This window comes from Nicotiana sylvestris, chromosome 2, assembly GCF_000393655.2.
Source record: "Nicotiana sylvestris chromosome 2, ASM39365v2, whole genome shotgun sequence".
In the NCBI taxonomy this organism is placed as follows: Eukaryota; Viridiplantae; Streptophyta; class Magnoliopsida; order Solanales; family Solanaceae; genus Nicotiana; species Nicotiana sylvestris.
This window is the reverse complement of record NC_091058.1, coordinates 169,000,441-169,026,554: the sequence shown is the minus strand read 5'-3', so window position 1 is coordinate 169,026,554 and position 26,114 is coordinate 169,000,441. Positions and strand designations below refer to the sequence as shown.

The window sequence follows — 26,114 nt, the reverse complement described above, 5'->3', positions numbered from 1 at the left end:
GATAAATTATTAATGATTATAATTAACAACAACAACAACAACAACGACCCAGTATAATCCCACAAGTGGGGTCTGGGGAGGGTAATATGTACGCAGACCTTACCCCTATCCCAAAGGGTAGAGAGGTTGTTTCCAGGAGACCCTCGGCTCAAAAAAACAACAGCAAATGATTATAATTAAATGAATCTTAATAATTATGAATCTATATCAACAATTGACATAACCGACCTAAATCAAATATGTTATTGATATGTAATTGATAATTAATTAATATAGACAATTGACATAACTGACCAAAATCAAATATGTTATTGATGTGTAGTTGATAATTAACTGATGATATATATAATTTACATGAAAACCCAAAAACATAGATATAGTTTAAATAGTACAAAAAAATGTTAATTCGACCCTTCCTATCTAATCCACAAAAGAAAAAAGTGTTATAAAATCTTTAGTAAATGTGGATGTTCATTACTCCCACTACTTTCACCCATGATGTAAATAACCTCCACTACTCATCATTATTATGATTGCAACTCACACACTTTCATAACTCCTCCCCATGATCTTCCCCTATGATCTCAATTGTTAATGTCATATTTAAGACAATCATTTTGTAACTTTCATATGTAATAGAATAAATACAGGCATGAAATGTGAGATGGAACACACTTGATGAAATAAGAAAATTATCTCTTCTTCTCTTGTTCTACTTATCTTCTTGTTTTATATTGTTACTTTGAGCTACATTTCTTAATACATTATCAGCACGAAGCTGGGCTCTTTTCGTTGTTCAGGTATATTTGTTCATTTTGTTTTCTTCATTGTATATTTTGATTTCATGATTAGTGTCTTTAATATTCAATTTTATAATTTCTCACATCTTTAGGTATATGTAAAAATAAAAAATTCTATGTTTCTTTATTTTAAGTTATTTGTATGATTGTCATGTGAAAGTTGCTAATTTTCATGTTAATAGAATTAATTGAGAGAAGAATACTTATTTTACGTTGTTCGACATTTGAAATTGTGTTAAAGTTAGAAGACATTTTTGTTCTAGTTAATATTAAAGATATACGAATAATTTGAAGAAACAAATAGTATTCTTTTCTATAGAATTATCACTTTAGTGTATATAGATCACAAATTTGATATTATGTCAATTTTTAAGATTCTTTACGCTATTATCCTAATGATTTCTAATTATTTATCATCTTTGATAGTTTTCACTATGTCGAATTTGTCAAAGCTTGAGTTTGTGGCACTTGACATTTCTGGAAAGAATTACCTATCATGGGTTCTCGATGCTGAGATTCACTTAGCCGCTAAAGGCCTTGGTAACACCACTACTCGGGGTAATGAGGCATCAAGCCAAGACAAAGCGAAGACCATGATTTTCCTTCGTCATCATTTGGATGAAGGTTTGAAGGTTGAATATTTGAAAGTGAAAGATCCACTTGAATTATGGATTGGCTTGAAGGAAAGGTATGATCACCTTAAGGTTACGGTATTGCCAAGGACTCGATATGAGTGGATGCACTTATGGTTGCAAGATTTTAAGACCATAAGTGAGTATAACTCTGTTGTATTTCGAATAACTTCCCAATTGAAATTATGTGAGGATATTATGAATGATGAGAATTTGTTGGAAAAGACTCTTACGACTTTTCATGCCTTAAATATGGTATTACAACAACAATACCGTGAAAGGGATTTTAAAAAGTATTCTGAATTGATCTCATGCCTTCTGGTGGCGGAGCAACATAATACCCTTTTGCTGAAAAATCATGAAGCCTGTCCCACAGAGTCATCTCCGTTTCCTGAAGCGAATATGGCAGCTAGACATGATAAGTCTGGAAAAAGACAGAATAATAATCATGGACATATGAATGTACGTGGGCATGACAATGATAAGAGACGATATAATAGTCGTCATTGTGGTGGTCATGGCAAATGAGAGAACAATATGGGTTCTCAAAACAATCCTTCAAGAGGCAAAAGCGGTAACTGTCACCGTTGTGTCATGAAAGATCATTGGAAAATTGTATGCCGTGCACCTGAGCATTTTGTCAGGCTTTATCAAAACTCCATCAAAAGAAAGATAAATAATGTTAGAGCATCTTCTGCTAATGCCCCCGTGAAGTCTCACTTGACCTTTAAAAATAATTTTGAGGCAGGGCCTTCAAATAAAAATGATGACAATGCCGAGACAAATCTTGTTTTGAATGATGATGATTTTCAAGGCCTCGATGATCTTACTCATTTGAAAGTTGAAGATTTCTTTGGAGATAAAAACTAAAGTTTGATCATTTTACTGGGGAATGCAATTATGTTGTTATTTTTATTTTTAATGTTTTTGTCTCGTCTAATGTTATTTTTATTTTCAAGTAGTACTTAAGTTGTCTTATGTTGTTGTTAGTTTTTTCGTATTTCTCATGATATACTTTTATTTTTTTATGAAGAAATTAAAATTCCCCAGTCTTCAATTGGATCCAAGATGAGTAATGAAGATTTATGTCTTTTGGATAGTGCTACAACTTATACAATATTAAGAGAATTTTTTTTCTCTTATTTGGTTATGAAAAAGGCCTATGTTAATACAATATCCGGTAGTACAAAGTTGATTGAGGGCTCTGGAAGAGCGGCCTTATTACTATCTGGAGGAACGATATTAACTATTGATAATGCATTGTATTGTGGTAAGTCTTAAAGAAACTTGTTGAGTTTCAAAGCTTTTCGTCAAAATGGCTACCATGTTGAGATATCAAACAAAGGAAAGGTTGAATACCTTTATAGTACTACAATAAAAGCGGGTAAAAAATATGTGTACGGAAAATTACCTGCATTTTCTTCTGGGTTGTACCACACAAACATTGGTGTGGTTGAATCGCATGCCATAGTAAACAAAAAGTTTACTACTTCTAATGATTTTATCATTTGGCATGACTGGTTGGGCCATCCCGGTTCTAACATGATGCGCAGAATAATAGAGAATTCAAATGGGCACACATTGAAGAACAAGAAGATTCTTCAATTTAAGAAATTCTCTTGTTCTGCTTGTTCTCAAGGAAAATTGGTTATTAAACCATCAGCAGCTAAAGTTGGGATTGGATCCCCTGCATTTCTAGAACGTATACAGGGTGATATATGTGGGCCTTTACACCCTCCATGTGGACCATTCAAGTATTTTAAGGTCTTGATAGACACATCTACAAGATGGTCACATGTGTGCTTATTGTCAACTCATAATATAGCATTTGCGAGATTGTTGGCCCAAATAATAAGGTTAAGAGCACAATTTCCAGATTATGCAATTAAGATAATTCGTCTTGATAATGCTGGTGAATTTACATCTCAGGCCTTTATAGATTATTGTATGACCACTGGAATAAAAGTTGAGCATCCGGTTGCTCATGTTCATACTCAAAATGGTCTAGCAGAATCATGATTAAACGCCTCCAACTAATAGCTAGACCATTGTTAATAAGGACAAAACTTTCCTATTTTAGTGTGAGGACATGCTATTTTGCATGCAGCAGCACTTGTGCGTATAAGGCCAACCAGTTATCATAAAGTCTCTCCATTACAGTTGACTTTTGGTCAGGAGCCAAATATTTCTCATCTAAGAATTTTTGGATGTGCGGTATATGTTCCAATTGCTCTATCAAAATGCACAGAGATGGATTCCCAAAGAAGGTTGAGAGTATATGTTGGTTATGAATCTCCTTCTATTATTAAATATTTGGAGCCTATGACAGGAGATTTGTTTACAGCCAGATTTACTGATTGTTATTTTGATGAATCAGTTTTTCCAACATTAGGAGGAGAAAATAAACAGCTGGAAAAAGAGATAGATTGGAACGTATTATCTCTATCTCATCTGGATCCTTGTACAAATTAATGTGAACAAGAAGTTTAAAAGATCATTTATATGCAAAATGTTACAAATCAATTGCCAGATGCATTTACTACCCTTCCACGGGTTACTAAATTGCATATTCCAGCTGTAAATGCTCCAATTCGAGTTGATGTCCCAGATGGACAGTATGATGATGCAAATGAGTCTAGGCCATGCCTTAAACGTGGTAGACCAATCGGTTCCAAGGATAAGAATCCCCGAAAAAGAAAAGGAGCAAATGATCAAATTGATCATAACATGAAGGCAATTGCTCAAGAGGAGCATAAAGACATAATAATTGGTAAGACCTCACAGGAGGTTCTAGTACCTGGAAATGATGAACATGAAGAAATATCAATAAGTAATGTCTCTACGGGGAAAAAATGGAACCAAAATAATGTTGTTATTGACAATAATTTTGCATATAACGTTGCAGTTGAAGTAATGCAACAAGATGAGGATCTTGAGCCAAAATCTGTCGATGAATGTAGACAGAGAAATGATTGGCCAAAATGAAAAAACGCAATTCAAGCGGAATTGTGTTCACTCGAAAAATGTAAAGTTTTCGGACCAATAGTCCGAACGCCTGAAGGTGTCAAGCCAGTAAGGTACAAGTGGGTTTTTGTGCGAAAATGAAATGAGAAAGGTGAAGTCGTAAGATATAAAGCACGACTTGTGGCACAAGGGTTTTCGCAAAGGCCTGACATTGATTATATGAAGACATATTCTCCTGTGGTAGATGCGATTACCTTCAGGTATTTAATAAATCTAGAAGTCCATGAAAAGCTTGATATGCGGTTGATGGATGTTGTCACAACCTACTTATATGGCTCACTGGACAATGAAATTTTTATGAAAATTCCTGAAGGATTTAAAGTTCCCGAAGCACATAAAGGTTCAAGAGAAACTTGTTCAATAAAGTTTCAGAAATCCTTATACGAATTGAAGCAATCAGGGAGGATGTGGTACAATTGCCTTAGCGAGTATTTGCTAAAGGAAGGATATAAAAATGACCCTATTTGCCCTTGTGTCTTTATTAAGAGGCCTGGATATGAATTTGTCATCATAGTTGTGTATGTTTATGACTTGAATATCATTGGCACTTCTAAAGAGCTTCCAAAAGCTGTAGAATATTTGAAGAAAGAATTTGAAATGAAAGATCTTGGTAAGACAAAATTTTGTCTTGGGCTACAAATTGAGCATGTACCAAATGGAATTTTTGTCCATTAATCAACATACACTGAAAAAGTTTTAAAGCGATTTTACATGGATAATGCACATCCATTGAGTACCCCAATGGTTGTGAGATTGCTTGATATAAATCAAGATCCATTTCGGCCTCAAGAAAATGATGAAGAGCTCGTTGGTGATGAAACTCCATATCTTAGTGTAATTGGGGCACTGATGTATCTTGCCAATAATACTCGACCAGGTATTGCTTTTGCAGTAAACTTATTAGCAAGATTCAGCTTCTTCCCAACAAGAATACATTGGAATGGTGTTAACCATATATTTAGATATCTTCGGGGAACCATAGATATGTGATTGTTTTATTCTAATGAATTCAAGTCAGAAACGATTGGCTATGCTGATGCATGTTATTTGTCTATATATGGAGGTACATCTATATCATGACGTTCAATGAAACAAACAATAGCTACTACATCTTCAAATCATGCTGAGATAATATCCATTCATGAAGCTAGTCGGGAATGTGTTTGGTTGAGATCAATGACTCAGCATATTCAGGAAATGTGTGATTTTCTTACGAAAAAGGATAATCCAACAACATTATATGAAGACAATGCTGTTTATATTGCTCAACTGAAAGGAGGATACATCAAAGGAGATAGAACAAAGCATATTTCACCAAAGTTCTTTTTCACGCATGATCTTAAAAAAAAATGGTGAAATTAATATTCAACAGATTCGTTCATGTGAAAATTTGGCTGATCTGTTCACTAAGGCTTTACCAACCTTAACATTTGAGAAGTTGAGACAGAAGATTGGAATGCGGCGTCTTCGAGAAATAAAGTGATATTTTTCATGAGGGGGAATAAGATATGCGCTGTACTTTTTTTTCCTTTAACCTAGGTTTTGTCCCACTGAGTTTTCCTGGTAAGACTTTTAATGAGGCAGGAAATAAAGCGTATTACAGATATGTGTACTCTTTTTCCTTTACTAAGATTTTTTCCCACGAGATTTTTTCTTAGTAAGGTTTTAACGAGGCATATTATCTATTATTTGGACATCCAAGGGGGAGTGTTATAAAATCTTTAGAAAATGTAGATGTCCACTACTCCCACTACTTTCACCCATGATGTAAATAACCTCCCACTACTCATCACCATTATGATTGTAACTTCCACACCTCCATAACTCCTTCACATGATCTTCCCCCATGATCTCAATTGTTAATGTCATGTTTGAGACAATCATTTTGTAACCTTCATATGTACCAGTATAAACAGAGGCATGAAATGTGAGATGGAATACATTTGAACACTTAATGAAATAAGAAAGTTATCTTTTCTCCTTTTATTTTGTTACTTTGAACTACATTTCTTAATAAAAAGAAAATAATAAAGGAAGAGAGGATTTGTCACTTTTTCACTTACTTCACTTCTCTACCCAAAATTTCATTTCTTTAAGAAGGAAATGGCATCCTTGCCCCTAATTTTCACATGAACAAGGGCTAAAACCGGGTTTAGGTTTCGGGAAACATTTCACGTGTTTTCTCCGAACCTTCTGGCCACTCTCTGCCTCTCTGCTCTGCACAAGTGTTCTTCTCCGGCTATTCCTTCTTCGAATTCAAGCTTAGGTATGTCTCTATTGCTTCTCATACGCATCCCGAATTTCATTGCTTTTTCATCCTTTTCCAATATTTTTAGATGCTTGATTGTTTTTTTGGGGGGCTGAGTATAGTAATTATGGAGTGTTAGCACTTCTGTTTGATTTGATATAGTGATTCTAGATCTAGTCTAGAAATTGATAAAAGGGAGCAGTCTTGCAAAGAACTGTAGGTGGAACGAATGAAAGGTGCTTAGCAGTAGTGGTTACCAGTTCTTGTAGTTTCTGCCCTAATCCAAACATGACAACTGTGTGTTTATTAGGTGCTGGGACCCACATTTTCGAGACTCGAAAGTCCAAAGCTCATGTTCTGAGTTCTGAGTTTTTTTTTTTTTGTTTCTAAAATTCTGAGTTGAATCATTGGAGTTTTCGAATGCGACGGTAAAATCTCTGCTTTTCTCACGGGTGATGTTCTATCGTACAAGCCACAGCTCGTTATTAATTGGCTGATACAAGATTCTTAATCCTTCGTAAAATTGGAGGTGAAGTGTAAATAAAAACGTAAAAGTCTCCGAAAAATATAAAATAGAATTTGAGTTCTATAAATTATTACTACCTCCTCTCTATTTTAGTTGTTTTGTTTCTCTTTTACATGTTTTTAAAGAAATTATTAATAAGAAAACTTTTTTGACTACTTTACCCTTATCCAATACTCTTCACTTTTAAGCTTTTTATACTATGTAATCAATATTTTTACTTTCAAGAACATTTAATACTACGGCAAAATAGAAAAAAGTAATTAATTATATCTTCATTCTCTAAAATGTACTCCACTATTTTGGACGGGATATATTTAGTAATCACGACAATTAATAGGAAGTATAAATTAGGCCATTTATAATAAATAATTTTGTCTTTGAGACTAAACTAAGACACATCCCTTCTTTGCTAGAGTGATGTTTGGATTTAGCTTTTGCGGCTTGATAGAATGTCTTTACCTTACATTGTTGATGTGAGAATTACATCTTAATATCAAAGGATTTTAGGACCGACAATTTGAGCAAACTCTTACTAATTGATGATGTGCAAATATACCTTAAAATATCTCTGCATTACGTGAACAAAAAAAAAAAAAAAAAATTTCCTGCAACAGTACACATGTTGGACGTTGGCATGTTACCAAAAATGAATCATAAGGTTAATAAGCTTTTGAGAGTAGATCTCTCACCCTACCACCTTTTGGCATTATAAGTAAACAAAATCTGGTAAAATGGACAAAGTTGATTGAGAAAGGAGCACTTCAATTCGTTCTGGTGCTCTTGCTCTAGTAGCTCCTACAACCTCTTTCAAAGGTAGATGCATTGGTCCGGGTTCTCTTTTTTTAAACACCTTGTTTGTGGGATTACACTGGGTTCTTTTGTTGTTGTCTTGCAATTTCCATTAGCGCGCCCGCCTCCAATCCGTTGCTTTCTACTTCTGTCTTCTATGTTGAAAGTTCAAAAATTTAAGAAAAAATATAGTTTATACTAAGTTCGTACGCATCGCAAAACGAGTAGTGGGCTCAGTGGTACTTTACACACATGCTTATGCACCCACTGATTTAAGTTCATGATATGCACTTGACTGTTTCTCAGACCATGCAATGGAATTGCTGCCAGTAGCACTAGAAACTATATTGTGACATGTTAATATTAGCATAACATATAGGAACCCTCTGAACTTGGCTCGGTTTATTCAGTGCACACCTAAACTATTGTTTTGCCCCCATCATTAATGGTGCACATTCAGCCATCACACCAAAAACAAGGAATGTTTCATAGAGTATGAAGGCACAGATTTGACTGAAGGCCAGTATTGTTTTGAACACAATGGTAACTATGTTTTCAGTGCACTGTGAAAAGAAGTTTGAAGTTGAACCCGTTAAAGTAACATATCTTGTGGCCTAGATGCCACGGATATAAAAAAAAAGTAACATATCCTGATGGCAAATCAGTTGTTTATCCTGATCTATCAATTTAAATGTGGAAGTGCCTGTAGGTATTACTGTGTTAAAAATCAAAAAATCAGAGAAACATAGAAACATTAGTTTAATAAACAAAACAGAAAAACTAATTTCGAGTCCATAAGTTGCTTGTGTATCCTTAAGGAATTTAATCCCCTCACTATTGCCCAAGATTTTGGATTAATTCCTCCCAGGATAGAACGGAATAACTATTCTCCAATACTGGCAATCGAAATTACATAATTTCAGTGAACTCAACAGACGGAGCAAATCACACTTGACACTTATGTTTATTTAAAAATAATGCAACAATATAGAAAACAAGGAAAAAAAATTCAGATTTTTTCATCTCTAAAAAATGAGTCCAAGCCTCTAAATTTATAGACAAAGGAAGGGTGATATGGAGATGTGCAATCCAAAAGATGCCTCTTCCATTTTCCATTCACACCCTTTAAAGAAAAAACGCAACAATCCTCCACATGAATGGGGAATGAGCATATGTGTAAAAACATGCATGAAAATAAAGTGTGATTCGCAAGTAAGGATTAATCGTATCTGGATAAGTAGGTTTTCATTTGAACTTTCCGTAGTGAATTTATGTCGGATATACTCGGTCAATCGGTAGAATTGATATCTTTGAACCGTCGAGCTTTGGTGTATACCTAGACAACCATAAGTCACACAATCAAACCTTAACCATCTTTGGTTCTCATTGTTGTGTTCGTTTCAGCCTTGAACACCACATGGTTCATAAGTGCGTAGAGAACTGGCCTTACAGAATTCTCCTTGAAGCGGCTTACACTTCACACTTACATAGGTGATTCCTAAATGTGTTATTCCGTAGATACACTATTTGATATACCCTGTATCAAACTTAAAAACCATTAAAAAGTCTTAACGCTTTATCCTTGGTACTGAACATTGTCTCATCACGAGAATGGACCAAAAAGAAATTTTTTTTGACAATGTTGAACCATCATTAGTGACTTTGTTTGAGCTCCTTGAACCTAGATCTTGGGATCTCCAGTCTTCTAGGTAGAGTTACTGCCACAATGACTTGTCCTCGGCCATAGTCACATTCCCCTTGATGATCTTTCAACTACCTCTCTAGTTAGGCCTTTTATAAGTGGATCAGACACATTATCGCTTGACTTTACATAGTCAATTAAGATAATTCCCCTAGAGAGTAGTTGCTTTTATGTCTTCGTCGTATATGAAATTTTTTTCCATTATACGTAATGCTCCTAGCCCTTTCTATTGTTGCTTGTCTATCACAATGTATACATATAGGTGCCAAAGGTTTGGGTCAAAATGGAATATCTTCCAAGAAATTCCGGAGCTATTCAGCTTCTTCACCGGCCTTCTCTAAGGCTATAAACTCAACCTCCACTGTAGAGCGGTCAATGTACATTTGTTTAAACGATTTCCAAGACATCGCTCATCCACTGACTGTTTAGAATTGGTTGAACCGGTGATCTAATTTGCATCACTATACCCCTCTATTATCGAGAGATATTTATTGTAGTGCAAAGCATAATTTGGAGTATACTTCAAATACTTCAAAACCCGTTTCATTGTCACGAAAGTTCAATGTAAACTTTCTTATGTTGTAGACTAATACGTCTCGACTTTCGATTGCATATCAGATTATTGACTACACTTAACGTAGCAATAATATATTAGAACAATTGTGTGGGTCAACTCGACCAAATCTTAAAAAGAATGACCCAAGAGGTGGCTGTTTATGCAAAGTCAGCCTTCCGGCGTCCTTTTCGGGAACATTCGGCTATTTATGACAAAACAACATCACCTGACTTATTTATGACTCTTTTTATCGTTTTTCAAATTAGAAAACTCAATATTGCAAACACGGCCTTTCAACGTCTCGAGGACGAAGATTTTTAAGGCTGTGTGGGTCAACTGGACCAAATCTTAAAAAATGACCCAAAGGTGGCTGTTTATGCAAAGTCAGCCTTCCGGCGTCCCTTTCAGGAACATTCGGCTATGTTTTGACAAAACAACGTCACCCAACTTCTTTATGACAGAATTAAAATTTTGACATGTTTTTTTTTATTATTTATTTGTTTATGGATATTTTAGCAAAAGGTGGGGTTGGACCCGATGAAGGTTGCCTACGTATCTCACATCCGGTGAGAATCAAACCAGCGTAGTTCGGGCGAATTAACCGCACTATTTTAAAAATAGGATTCTTTTTTCATTTTTATTTTTGACATTTCATAAGCAAAAATATAAAAAAAACTACTTTTTAAAACAAGACCCCTTTTTCTTCTTTTTTTTTTCAACAGACAACCTATTTTCCAAAAAAAAATCTTCTTTTTTTTAACAAACAATATAACAGCCTATTTTTCGAACAAAAAAAAACAACCCTTTTTCTTTCTTTTTTTTCGCTCTTTTTTTTTTTTTTAGTAAAACAAACCAAAAATAAAACTTTTTTTTTCCAGAGTTCTGACAGTACTTGGGCATTGTTTTTTTTCTTTTCAAAACCATTATTTAACTCTCCAACTGCTATTTTTCTCTTTTTCTTAATTTTCTAACATTCCCGAAATTCAAAAAACCCGTCAACATCCAGGCCAGAGCAAATAAATGCACAGAAAACAATTAGGATGCATCCGGATGGTCTTTCCGTTTCAGGTTGCTAGCCCTAGACGGACCCAACCCCTGTGTTGAGTCCCCTAAGTCAAAATGCACATGAAGCAAACAAGCGTTCCTACTAGGGATCTGGCATGAGGCTGAGTTATTCTAGGTTCAAAACCTTGGTGTTTGTTCTAGACCTGGCTTACCCGAGCGGACAACTCGAGCCGAGGAGGAGGCGACAGTCCGGGAATACAGAAGCTTCACCGGCTTTGCGACTTATCCAAACCTCGTTCTAAATTGGGACTTGACACTAGACAGAAAAGAAGTCGTACACCGTACACCCTTCTTCACAATTCAGAAGACTCAAAGAGGAGATGAGTTTCGGCACAGTTTATATACAGTTCACAAAATATCAAAGTTGTAAAAGCAGTTAGTTAGCACAGTATGCACATATCATGTAACAAAATCTGATAAAGCTGAATACAACAATTATTCCAAGCTCGAATTCTGAACCCTGAACCAGAGATTCTGGGTTCACTCCCCAGCAGAGTCGCCAGAGCCGTCACACCTCCTTTTTCCGCCCCCGCAAAGGGGTGAAGGAGTTTTTCCAATTAGAGGATAATCGAAACGGATTTGTTTATTTATTTCAGAGTCGCAACTTGGGAGATTTAGGGTGTCCCAAGTCACCAATTTAATCCCGAATCGAGGAAAAGAATGACTCTGTTTAACAGTCCGTGAACCAGAAATCCGGATAAGGAATTCTGTTAACCCGGGAGAAGGTGTTAGACATTCCCGAATTTCGTGGTTCTAGCACGGTCGCTCAACTGTTGCATTTAGCTATTATCGGATTTTTTACATGAATAACCTATGTGCTGATTCTACTTTTTACTGCTTTTACATATACATATTTATTCGAGAGAGTGAACGCCGTTTAAAGTATGTTTTCGTATTGCGCCGCATCAGATGAACCCGCAATCTTAGACACACTCTATTCAACATTTTAGGATTTGGATTCGGGCCGCATAAAATGCCCACCCATATTTAGGAATGTAATTTACTAAAGTCGCGCCTAAAGATTCTAGCGCGTTATTATCTTTTGGGAGGGCCGTGAAATTCGCTAAACGGCCCTTCCCGACTTCTAAAAAATTTCTTAAACCTTTACTGAGGGTCCTGCAATTTTTTTATTATTGTTTTTATTTGACGAAGCTCGTCTCATTTATTTTTTTTATTTTTTATTTTTTTTAAAAAAAGGAAAGTAACTACATTTCTCTTTTTATTTGTCTCTAAATAAAGAAAAATCCTGGTTAATTACATGCTAAAAAAAACCGTAACTTATTTAATTAATAGATTACAACAGATGCTAACGAAAATTGTACTTGAACTTGTAAAATAGATTACAACATATTCCATAAGCTAATATTACTAAAAATGGAATTATGCATATAAAAAAACGTACAAGATTGACTAACGTTACTACAATTAGCCATTTTTAACTGTGGTGAGGTTAACTAAATGATCGAAGCTATAGACTAATTCATTAACCCTAATGTATTCGCAATTTAACTATACTAAATGCTTATTGAAACTACTCTACATTAGTGTAAGTATACTTAGTTATTAATACATAAAATTATCGACTACGGCCTTTATTTTTATTTTTTTTTTATTATTATTGGAACTATAATGTTGACACTACCTACCCACCTTACATTTACATTTTTTATCAAGTCCACAATCTATCTATGTGAGATTATTTGTAACATGAATTAATGCCAATACTGATGAGAGTATAATCACTTAAGAGGATTAATGGAAATTAGTTTTAACCATCTAAACGAAATACTAATCGGGTTTTGACTAAGTACTTTATCTCGTTTGTGGACTACTTGAATATATGCATGAAAATAAACAACTAACTAGAGATATGCTACTTATCATGATTTACCTCATTAATCTAACAAAATTGAAAGGTTCATGTTATATCAGCGCATGACCCTTTATACAATTCCTTCTCTTTTCAGTCCAATTATACAAAAAAAAAAAAACAGTTCACAAAGAAAAACTAAATAGACCAAATTGTCTACTATCTATTTTATTGAAACGGTTGGATTTTATTGCTGTATTTCAACTTCAAAGCTTTATCACTACAAGATTCGAATGTGTACCTGGAATTCGAATTACAATAAGAGAGAAAAGAGGTCAGGAGCAACAATGTATAGCAGTAGCACAGCAACAGAATCCCACAACAAATAACAGCAACAAAACCAACAATAACCAATGTAACAATGGTCAGAACCAAACTGAAATAACCCCGGAAAGCCTGACTGAAAATCAGTAGCACTAAACGCAATCCACAGAGGCAGTAACAAAGTTCTGATTTCAGTAGTAAAGAAAAGGCCCTCACTTTCAGTTTTAAACTCTCAAAGACTGATTTTTAGTTCTGAAAAATTAGCCTATTTCTCCCTTTTAAGTTCTGAAAATTTTTCTTCTCTAAATTTCCAGTCCTCTATCTCTATATCAACTCCTCCTATTTATAGGCTAGAACTAAACATTATTTATTCAAAGTTTTTCACTTTCAGCCTGTATATTCTCTCCCATGTGCATCTATACACTTTTATCATTAATCCCATGCTTATTTTTTGATTTTTCCACCTTTAAAGATACCAGACAAGGTGTATTCTGCACTACTAATTCCCTTTTCATTAAATATTTCATTAATTTTAATTATACACTGAATATTCAACTGGCAGACTACTAACACTAAACATTTTAATCTTTTAACACCCAAAAATACCCCTGAAAATTCCCTATTATTATTGTCTTGCCCTCACTCTTAGCAATCTGTATTTAAACCTCTCTGATTTACAACTACACCAAATCACTACACAGCTACAACCAATCCTTAAGTCAAATTCACACAAATGATTCAAGCATCAAAACAGACCAACGAAGTGATTCATGTTGTATTTGTCCAAACAAAGCAGTCATAAACTAACTATTCGACGAAGTTGTTCAAATCGAATGTAGCTTATAACGCACACTCAAACAAACAGAAGAAAAACCTTGACCAAATAAAAGGTCTTGAAGAAGAAGGAGAGCTAATGAACAAGACAAAATTACAAAATAACACTTTAAACAAAGAATCAATAATCCGAAAAATAAAATGAACAGAACGAGATTACAAACAACACTTAGAACCAAAAACCATAACAGAAAAGTAGATCAAATGAACTAAATAATCTTAAAAAAATCTGAAACTTGAACGAACCCAAGTCGAAACTCGGATTTGAACTATTGGAGGTCGAACGGACTGTGGTGGATTAGCATGGAGGGACGAGGGTGGTCGCCGGTTTCAGGCAGTCATGGTCATTGCTTGGGGTGGTATTGACGACGGGAAACGAGGGAGAAGGTTGTTGTTGTGGCTGTTCCCGGTTGACGAGGCAGCAGCAGAAGCAACGCACGAATGGTTTGGTGTCCGTTGCTTTCTCTGTCCGACAGCTATGGAGGTTCGACGGTGGGAGTTCGGGCTGGTTATGGAGAGGTTTTGAGGGGGTTGACGATGAGGAAGCAAGTGGCGAGATCGTTTGGACAGAAAGAAGAAAAAGCAATGGCCCCCTCCAGAAGTCCTGGACTGTTTCCTTTTTTTCTTCATTTCAAACGAAGAAAAAGGTCCACAGTCCTTCCCATTTTTTGATTTTAAAAGTATTTCTCCCTTTCTTTCACGTTCTCTCTCCTCTCTTTTTTCCAAAAATTTTCAGCCCTCTTCTCCTTCCAAAAGTTTTTGCTTTTTCAAACTTTTCTTCTAAAATTTCTCAATCCCCCCCCTCTCTTCACGTTTTGTCCCCCCCTTTTCAAACTTTTTCACCTTTTATCCTTTTTAAAAGTTTTTTTTTATTTTTCATTTTTCAAATCCCCCCCTTCTTTTCACGTTCTGTCCCCCCCTTTTAAAAAATTTCAGCCTTTTAAAATTTTCCTCCCCCATGTGTTTTGTCCTTGTTCAAAGGACATGGACCCCACGTGTGTAGGGGTCCAAGACATGTATCCCCCATGCGCGGTGGGGTTCCCCGTGTATGGTGTTCCGTCCGTGTTCCTCACGCGTGTCCTCCACGTGTGGTGGGCTCGGATTATTATGGGCTAAGTCCGAAAATTAGGCCTAAAAACGGGTAGTTTGAATCCAAATATTATTCTTTTGCCCGGACCCGAGAATAAAATACGATGTTATTCAATTAATCTTATGCAAGCAAAATAACTACAAAAATAAGACTAACTTTTAAAACAAAACTATTTCTTTCTTCTTTTTTTTAGTATTTTTTCAAGATTAAAATAGCTACAAAGCATAAATAAAACTTTTTTTGTCATTTTCGTTTTTATATAAAGATAAAATATAAAGTATTATTTTTTGTATTTTTCAAGATTAAAATGGCTACAAAACGTTAATAACTCTTTTTTTTTGTAATTTTCGAAATTATACAACGATAAAAATATAAAGTACTATTTCTATATTTTTTTAAGTTTAAAATGACTACAAAACATTAATAAAACTACATTATTTATAATTTTGAAATTATATAAAGTATAAAAAATAAGGTACTATTTTTTGTATTTTTTCAAGTTTATGAGAAATACATAAGCTAAAATTTACATATATATTTTTTGTAATTTTTCTTTTGCGACGAAATAAGGTAAAATAGTCAAAATAGCTATATTAGACTCAATTCAAATATTAACGTTTTGTAGCCCTCTTTTTTTTTTTTTTTTGATAAAACTAAAATTCTAAATTGAGCTACAAACTAAATTAACTCCAAAAATACTAATTAAACTCCTAACAAAAATTATCATACACAATTAAACACCAATTAAAATAAAATTGCATAATTTGACATTAAATGCTAACAATGCAAAATATTCCTATTTTTGTGACTTTCATTTTTTTGTAAAACAAACTTAATTAAATACTAAATGAAAATGTGATATATTTTATATTTTTATTAATTAAAACAAATAAACATGCACTCATAAAAATACAAATAATTATACAAAAATACCACAAAAATAACAAAAATTGCACACAAAGGAAAATTGTTTTATTTTAAATTTTTGGAAGTAATTCTTTCATAGGGCAAGGCAGTTGGGTTTATTAAATCCTGTTGAGCCTAGATTGCCAAATCCCTTACCCCAAAATTTGGACCGATCGATAAGCTGTGAGTACTGCTCAGGGATGCTGGGGCATGATATTGAAAAATGTTGGAGATTGAGGCATGCAATACAAGATCTCATTGATGCCAACAAGATCGAGGTCCAGACGCCGGAGGTACCTAACATCAACCAGAACCCATTGCCAACACACCATGATGCTCACATGATCGAGTTGGTGTATGAGGGTGGAGAGCCGAGGAAGCCCTCACAGACAGTGATGATGATCCAGGCCGCTCCGAAAGAAGAATCGACCGGCGGAAGACCAGGGGTACATTTGAAAGGGGAAGGTGTCAAGCCAGTGGTGATCTTGGGAAAGAGTCCGTCCACCGCAACAAAGAAACCGGAGCCAGCCAAATTGGTAATATCAGGGACACCACCCACACCCGCAGTTGTGTTGAAAGGGGTATGCAGGGAACTGGTCACCATAAAGCCAGTAGTCCAATTGCCCATGATTGATAGCAAGGCTGTGCCTTGGAAGTATGAGAAGGCAGTGGTGATGTACAGGGGAAAACCAGTGGAGGAGGATAGTTGTGAAGCGCAGGGACTAACTCGATCAGGACGGTGTTTTGCTCCAGTGGAGTTGAGAAGACCCAACCCAGCTACAACAAAGAAACCTGTGTCAGAAGAAGAAGCTGAGAAATTCTTGAAGAAGATGAAAGTGAAGGATTACTCCGTGGTTGAACAGTTGAAGAAAACACCGGCACAGATCTCGCTGTTATCATTACTGATCCATTCAGATGAACATCGTCGGGCCCTAATGAAGATACTAAATGAAGCTCATGTGTCCAACGAGATTTCTGTAAATCACTTGGAAACGATTGCCAACAAAATTTTTGAGGTGAACAGGGTAACATTCTCAGATGATGATCTGCCAGTGGAGGGCACGGAGCATAATAAAGCTCTCTACCTAACTGTCAAATGTGAAGATTCGGCAGTTACTCAGGCATTGGTGGATAACGGTTCAAGTGCCAATATTTGTCCATTATCCACCCTGAACCAGCTAAAAATCAACCACGGAAGAATCTACAAGAATAGCATTTGCGTCCGAGGATTTGACGGAAATGGAACAGCTACCGTGGGGGATATTGTACTTGAATTGACCATAGGTCCAGTCCAGTTTACCATGGAGTTCCAGGTATTAGATGTCGCGGTATCTTATAACCTTCTGTTGGGACGACAGTGGATCCACGCAGCTAAAACAGTGTCTTCCACCTTGCATCAGATGGTCAAGTTCGAGTGGGATAGACAAGAGGTCGTACTGCACGGCGAGGACACTGCGTGTACCATGGGAAGCGCCATTGTGCCCTTCATAGAGACCAATGATGACAAAGGTCCCTGGGTTTACCAGGTTTTTGATGCAGTGTCGGCAAACAAGATTTCCGAGGGTGAGATCATTCAGCACCCTAGGGTAGCTTCCGCAACGATCATGATGGTTTCGAAAATGCTGGGTAATGGGTTTGTGCCAGGAAAAGGCCTGGGGGTTGAGCTTCAGGGGATTGTCCAACCTGTTTCCTTGCCCAAGAAGTTGGAGACTTTTGGACTGGGGTTCAAACCGACTGCGGCAGATGTAAAGCGAGCGCGGAAAATGAAGAAGAAAGTTTGGTTTCTTCCCAAACCTGTGTCACGTCTCTCAAGATCTTTTGTTAGAGCAAATGCCAATGGGTCACCGGTCCCAAAAATTCTCGGACCATTAATTGGGATGGACGGGGATTTGAATCAGAGTTTCGAGAGGCTATTCGCTGATGTCAATATGGTAGAAGTTGGAGAGAGTTCCAGCGGAGCAGACATACAGTTTGTCGGGCCTGAGGCCAAAACCAACAATTGAACAGTTACTCCTCTTCCTATCCGGGGGGAGTCCTGGTAGTAGGCTTTGATTTTTACTTTCTTGTTTCGGATTATTCCAGGGTGTAATCCAAATTTCATTTTTATTTTTTGTAAAAGTGTGAACCCTATTATCCCAAATTTTAATAAAATTCTCTTCTTTTGCCTCATTTTGATTTCTGTTTTGTTCTTTTTCTTTCTGAACAGTTCTCTTTTTACTGGTTATAATGACATGACATGCACATCGGATCTTCGACCTAGTCTAATAAATCAATCCAACTCCGATTTAATGATACAAGAGGTCGATCGTGACAATGAGTCTGAATATGACGAGAATGAAGCCTTCGAAGAAATAAACCGAGAGCTATTCCAATTTGATGAGAAACCCAAGCCTAATCTGAATGACACTGAGGCTGTGAATCTAAGGGACGCAGATAATGTCAGAGAAACCAAAATCAGCATCCACATTGACCCAAATGTCAGGGAGGAATTGATCAAAACCCTCGTGGAATTCAAAGATGTTTTCGCATGGTCATATGATGATATGCCGGGATTAAGCATCAATCTAGTGGTTCACAAATTGCCCACTGACCCGGCATACCCTCCGGTCAAGCAAAAGCTAAGGAAATTTAAAACAGAGATGAGTGTGAAGATCAAAGAAGAGGTGGTTAAGCAGTTGCAGGCGAAGGTCATTCGGGTCACTCGATATCCCGAGTAGTTGGCCAATGTGGTACCAGTGCCGAAGAAGGATGGGAAAATCAGGGTATGCATCGACTACCGCAATCTCAACAAAGCAAGTCCTAAGGATAATTTTCCGTTGCCCAACATCCATATCCTGATCAATAATTGCGCTGGGCGCGAGATCAGATCCTTTGTAGACTGCTATGCAGGATACCATCATATCTTAATGGACGAAGAATATGCGGAAAAAACAGCTTTCATTACACCATGGGGGACTTACTACTACCGGGTCATGCCGTTCGGACTGAAGAATGATGGGGCAACGTACATGCGAGCAATGACTATTGTGTTTCACGACATGATACACAAAGAAATTGAAGTGTACGTAGATGATGTGATCATAAAGTCTTGGCGTCGGGAAGACCATGTAGCAGACCTAAGGAGATTTTTTCAAAGACTTCGAAGGTATGATATTAAGCTCAACCCGGCCAAATGCGCCTTTGGAGTTCCATCAGGAAAGCTGTTAGGATTCATCGTCAGTCGATGGGGTATTGAATTGGATCCATCCAAGACCAAATCCATCCAAGATTTACCACCGCCAAAGAACAAAACAGAGGTAATGAGTCTGTTGGGGAGACTAAATTACATCAGCAGGTTCATCGCTCAACTCACGACGACTTGTGAACCCATATTTCGGCTGTTGAAGAAAGACGCTGCGGTAGACTGGACGGCGGAGTGTCAAGAGGCTTTCGACCAGATTAAAGGGTATTTGTCCAATCCACCTGTGTTGGTTCCACCTGAGCCCGGGAGGCCATTAATTCTTTATCTGACAGTCCTGGAGAATTCGTTTGGTTGCGTGTTGGGACAACACGACATCACAGGAAGGAAAGAGCAAGCCATCTATTATCTCAGCAAGAAGTTTACAGTCTATGAGAATAAGTACACTCAACTTGAGAAGACATGTTGTGCTCTAACTTGGGTAGCACAGAAGTTTAAGCATTATCTGTCGTCACATACTACTTACCTTATTTCACGCCTGGATCCTTTGAAGTATATTTTCCAGAAGCCTATGCCCACGGGAAGATTGGCAAAATGGCAGATATTACTCACAGAGTTCGACATTGTCTATGTGACGAGGACGGCCATGAAAGCCCAAGCATTGGCCGATCACTTGGCTGAGAATCCTATTGATGAAGAATACGAGCCTTTGAGGACGTATTTTCCAGATGAAGAAGTGATACATATAGAGGAGTTAGAACTGAATGAGGAACCAGGGTGGAAGCTTTTCTTTGACGGGGCTGCTAATGCAAAAGGAGTTGGAGTAGGAGCAGTACTTATTTCAGAAACAGGACATCACTATCCTGTTACAGCTCAGCTACGTTTCTATTGTACCAACAACATGGCTGAATATGAGGCATGCATTTTGGGCCTACGATTGGCTGCAGACATGGATGTTCAGGACGTCTTGGTCTTGGGAGACTCGGACCTCCTAGTACATCAGATCCAGGGTGAATGGGAAACACGGGATTTGAAGCTTATACCATATCGACAATGTTTGCACGATCTGAGCAAGCGATTTCGATCAGTGGAGTTCAGACACATCCCGAGAGTTCACAATGAGGTTGCCGATGCTTTGGCCACTTTAGCATCGATGTTGCACCATCCAGACAAAATCCATGTTGACCCATTGTATATTCAGGTTCGTGATCAGCATGCCTACTGCAACATAATAGAAGAAGAAATGGATGGCGAGCCATGGTTTTATGACGTCAAGGAATACCTCAGGATGGGGATATATCCGGAGCAGGCAACCAGAGATCAAAAGAGAGCCATTCGACGACTGGCAAATGGATTTTTCCTCAGTGGAGGAATGTTGTACAAAAGAACCCCAGATTTGGGATTGCTGAGATGTATTGATGCGGGTCAAGCCACGACAGTGATGACAGAGGTACATGCTGGAGTCTGTGGGTCCCATATGAGCGGATATGTATTGGCAAAGAAGATTCTGCGAGCGGGATATTATTGGCTCACTATGGAGCATGATTGTATCAGTTTTGTACGAAAATGCCATCAGTGTCAGATACACGGAGATCTGATTCATTCTCCACCAACGGAATTACACACAATGTCAGCACCATGGCCATTTGTGGCATGGGGGATGGATGTCATTGGGCCTATTGAGCCGGCAGCTTCGAACGGTCACAGATTCATTTTGGTAACCATTGATTATTTCACTAAGTGGGTTGAAGCCAAAACTTTCAAGTCAGTAACCAAGAAGGCAGTGGTGGATTTTGTCCATTCTCATATCATCTGTAGATTTGGGATCCCGAAAGTAATAATCACGGACAATGGTGCTAATCTTAACAGCAACTTGATGAGAGAAGTATGTGAACAGTTTAAGATTACACACCGTAATTCCGCCCCGTACCGGCCCAAGGCGAATGGAGCGGTTGAGGCAGCCAACAAAAATATAAAGAAGATATTGAGGAAAATGGTTGAAGGATCCAGACAATGGTATGAAAAGCTACCATTTGCATTGTTGGGATACCGCACTACTGTTCGTACTTCAATAGGTGCAACTCCTTATTTGTTGGTATACGGAACTGAGGCAGTAATACCAGCAGAGGTCGAAATTTCGTCCCTCCGAATTGTCGCTGAAGCCGAGATTGATGATGATGAATGTGTCAAAGCTCGACTGGAGCAGCTGAACTTAATAGATGAAAAAGGATTGGCAGCAGTGTGTCATGGCCAGTTGTATCAGAAAAGAATGGCAAGAGCATACAATAAGAAGGTGCGCCCCAGAAAATTTGAAGTAGGGCAGCAAGTATTGAAACGGGTCCTCCCGCATCAGGTCGAAGCAAAAGGCAAGTTCGCCCCAAATTGGCAAGGGCCTTATATCGTGACCAGAGTGTTGTCCAACGGTGCTTTGTGTCTAACAGATATCGAGGGAAGATGTGTCGACATGACTATCAATTCTGATGCAGTCAAAAGATATTATGCGTAATTTCTTTGATTATGGTAGTTATTGGTTCGTTTGTTTGTATTTGGTACTTATTGGATAATGAAATGACGGAGGCAATTCTTTCTTCTATCCAAACGCTTTTAACCCTTGCTTCCCCCTTTTGAGCCTTAAGTTATTCTTTCATACCCCTCTTTTGGAATCACTAATGGAAAAGATATGAAAAAGAAGAAGAAAAAAAAGAAATTACAAGAAAAATGAAAAAAGAGAAAGATAAAGATCACAAGAAAAACAAAAGCAGTGGGAACTACGTTTGACCTGATTCCTCAAAAGAGGATACGTAGGCGCCTCACGGCTCGGTCATAGTGTGTATAGTTCAATATAATGTAACAAAAATAAGATCCCCCAAGCAAAGAAAACTGGGGCAAAAGTTAGGTTTTAAAGTTTCAAAAAAGGTTTGATTCCTAGAGTTGTAGTAGTTCACCCATTAAAGTTATTTTGATTTTTTTTGATAGCCTTTATTTTAGCCCTACACCGAAACCAACATCGATGTCCAAAAAGACCTCCCGATCAATATCCGAGAGGTGACAAGTCAGGCAAATGAAAGCCGAGAATAATGCACTGATCCCAGCAAGAAGAGGATCATAAACTGGAAATGAATTGTTAGCCGAAAAGAATCTCCCAAAGAGAGAGTCATATCGGCAACACTCCAATTCCCCGCTGAAAAAATAAAATGAGAGAGTCTTATCGGTGAAAACCTTCACAGGCACCATAAGGCGACAAAAGATGAGAGAAATGAAATGAGAGAGTCTTATCGGTGAAAACCTTCACAGGCACCATAAGGCGACGAGAGCTGAAGGAGAGAGCCTTATTAGTGAAAACCCTTCGAAGGGCAATATAAGGCAACAAGATAGATTGGCAAAAAGGGGTCTGGGTTTGCGAAGAGGTGAGAGCCTATTTATCCCCAGCAAGTGAGGCCATCAGGAAGATTGATTGATACAAATAGACTGGGTCGATTAATCCACTATGCACGACATGATCATTGGGACCAGTCATACCGTACAGATAAGTTCTTTCCTTTTTCCCCAGCATTTGTTCAGAAAGATTTTTCTTCTTTTCTATCTTTTTCATTTCTTTGTCTAAAAAAAAAAACTTTTTCCAGAAATTTGTTTTGAGAATGATTTTTCAGAGTTTACTACCAGGGGCCAAAATGGTACAAAGCAAAATGCGAATGGGACAGGCCAATGTCAAGGAAATAAGACAAAAGGCGTTTGTTGCAAACCCAAATGACAAAGTGGCCTAGAAATTAAGGGGAACATGAAGAAAAGCAGAAAATGACAATTGAGGGACTTATGGACCAAGTTCCAAGAAGATCCCCAGCAGAGCTTCGATAGATCACGGACCAAGGTCCAAGGTGGTCAGACACCACAGAAGGGAGGAAGTGAGAATTGATCCGCAGCGAGATAACCTCAACAGTCCTATCCTCAATAACATTATCCCCAGGCGATAACATTCTATGCCCTGTAGTGCTGGGAGAAAATAACTTTTAAGGGAGTAGTTTTGGAGTTGAAGAGGACTCCCACAGCATGTTTTTAAACAACAAAAAAAAGCGGGGAAGAGATAAATGGAAAATCATCCCTAGCAGAAATACCATCCCCAGCAGGAATATCATCCCCAGCAAGCAACTTTATCCCCAACCAGTTTTGGGAGCACAAAGCAAGGGAAAGGGAAAAGAAAAATCATCCCCCAGCAGGAGTGACATCATCACTCACCATGTTAAAACTAACAAAGTTTTCTTTTATTTTTACAGGAAAACAAAGGTTGATGATGGCAGAAAAAACACGCCACAAAGAAGGTCACCAAAACCGGGGCAGGAAATTTTCTGTCGTTGTTAAAAATTTTCTCGAAGGAACGAGGAAACAAATCCAAATACATTTTTTTATTTTTTTTCATGTCCTAGGTCGTCCACCAGTATAATGAGGGTATACAATTCTGTCTTTACATTTCATGTCCTAGGTCGCCCACCAGTATAATGAGGGTATGCATTTTTCATTTCCTGTCCTAGGTCGCCCACCAGTATAATGAGGGTATACAATTCTGTCTTTACATTTCATGTCCTAGGTCGCCCACCAGTATAATGAGGGTATGCATTTTTTCATTTCCTGTCCTAGGTCGCCCACCAGTATAATGAGGGTATACAATTCTGTCTTTACATTTCATGTCCTAGGTCGCCCACCAGTATAATGAGGGTATACAATTCTGTCTTTACATTTCATGTCCTAGGTCGCCCACCAGTATAATGAGGGTATGCATTTTTTCATTTCCTGTCCTAGGTCGCCCACCAGTATAATGAGGGTATACAATTCTATCTTTACATTTCATGTTCTAGGTCGCCCACCAGTATAATGAGGGTATGCATTTTTCATTTCCTGTCCTAGGTCGCCTACCAGTATAATGAGGGTATACAATTCTGTCTTTACATTTCATGTCCTAGGTCGCCCACCAGTATAATGAGGGTATACTATTCTGTCTTCACATTTCATGTCCTAGGTCGCCCACTAGTATATTGAGGGTATATAATTCTGTCTTTACATTTCATGTCCTAGGTCGCCTACCAGTATAATGAGGGTATGCATTTTTCATTTCCTTGTCCTAGGTCGCCCACCAGTATAATGAGGGTATGCATTTTTCATTTCCTGTCCTAGGTCGCCCACCAGTATAATGAGGGTATACAATTCTGTCTTTACATTTCATGTCCTAGGTCGCCCACCAGTATAATGAGGGTATGCATTTTTTCATTTCCTGTCCTAGGTCGCCCACCAGTATAATGAGAGTATACAATTCTGTCTTTATATTTCATGTATCAGGCGCCCACCTGTATAACGAGAGGAATACTTTGCAGTCTTTACATTTCATGTCCTAGGTCGCCCACCAGTATAATGAGGGTATGCATTTTTTTCATTTCCTGTCCTAGGTCGCCCACCAGTATAATGAGGGTATACAATTCTGTCTTCACATTTCATGTCCTAGGTCGCCGACTAGTATAATGAGGGTATACAATTCTGTCTTTACATTTCATGTCCTAGGTCGCCCACCAGTATAATGAGGGTATGCATTTCTGTCTTCACATTTCATGTCCTAGGTCGCCCACTAGTATAATGAGGGTATACAATTCTGTCTTTACATTTCATGTCCTAGGTCGCCCACCAGTATAATGAGGGTATGCATATAATGAGGGCAATTGGACTACTGGCTTTATGGTGACCAGTTCCCTGCATACCCCTTTCAACACAACTGCGGGTGTGGGTGGTGTCCCTGATATTACCAATTTGGCTGGCTCCGGTTTCTTTGTTGCGATGGACGGACTCTTTCCCAAGATCACCACTGGCTTGACACCTTCCCCTTTCAAATGTACCCCTGGTCTTCCGCCGGTCGATTCTTCTTTCGGAGCGGCCTGGATCATCATCACTGTCTGTGAGGGCTTCCTCGGCTCTCCTCCCTCATACACCAACTCGATCATATGAGCCTCGTGGTGTGGTGGCAATGGGTTCTGGTTGATGTTAGGTACCTCCGGCGTCTGGACCTCGATCTTGTTGGCATCAATTAGATCTTGTATTGCATGCCTCAATCTCCAACATTTTTCAATATCATGCCCCAGCATCCCTGAGCAGTACTCATAGCTTATCGATTGGTCCAAATTTTGGGGTAAGGGATTTGGCAATCTAGGCTCAACAGGATTTAATAAACCCAACTGCCTCAATTTGTGGAACAAGGCAGTATAAGTTTCTCCCAACTCAGTAAAGGTTCTTTGCCTCTGCAGTATTTCATTTCTGGAAGCCGGATTTCCCTTGAAACCCATCCCTGGAGGGTTCCTGTAGGCTCTTGGCGGTGGATAGGTGTTTTGTGGTGGTGGGTAGGTATTATGTGGAGGTGGGTATGTATTGTGGGGAGCTGGCACGCACCATTGTGGGCGAACCGGAGGTTGGGTGTATGTCTGGGCTTGATGGACGGTGAAATGTTGTTCTTGTGGTGGGTAGTAGGGTTGTGGAGGGTAATTTGGAGTGTGTGGGTAGTTTAGATGATGAGGTCTGGGTTGGTAATGAGGGGAAGGACCTCTAGATCTGGACCAATTGTCGGCCTCTATTGTCGTGACCTCCTCTCTCCTTTCC

At 38.0% G+C, this 26,114-nt stretch overlaps 1 protein-coding gene and 1 long non-coding RNA gene across 2 annotated transcripts in view; both read left to right on the top strand.

The window, feature by feature from the left end:
• Window positions 1-1,234: 1,234 nt before the first annotated feature.
• Window positions 1,235-1,960, top strand: LOC104210479 (uncharacterized). Its single transcript, XM_070166965.1, has one exon. It carries the CDS (start codon window positions 1,235-1,237, stop codon window positions 1,958-1,960), a length of 726 nt encoding a protein of 241 aa, XP_070023066.1.
• A 4,659-nt stretch (window positions 1,961-6,619) lies between these two features.
• LOC138886426 (uncharacterized) overlaps window positions 6,620-26,114 on the top strand; it is a 31,355-nt gene continuing 11,860 nt past the window's right edge. The window contains exon 1 of the long non-coding RNA XR_011405155.1: window positions 6,620-6,722. This is a non-coding gene — a long non-coding RNA (uncharacterized lncRNA). The remainder of the gene's footprint in view (window positions 6,723-26,114) is intronic.

Excerpts from the sequence above, each read along its gene's own strand:
- LOC104210479 (XM_070166965.1), top strand. The coding sequence starts at position 1,235 with ATGTCGAATTTGTCAAAGCTTGAGTTTGTGGCACTTGACATTTCTGGA.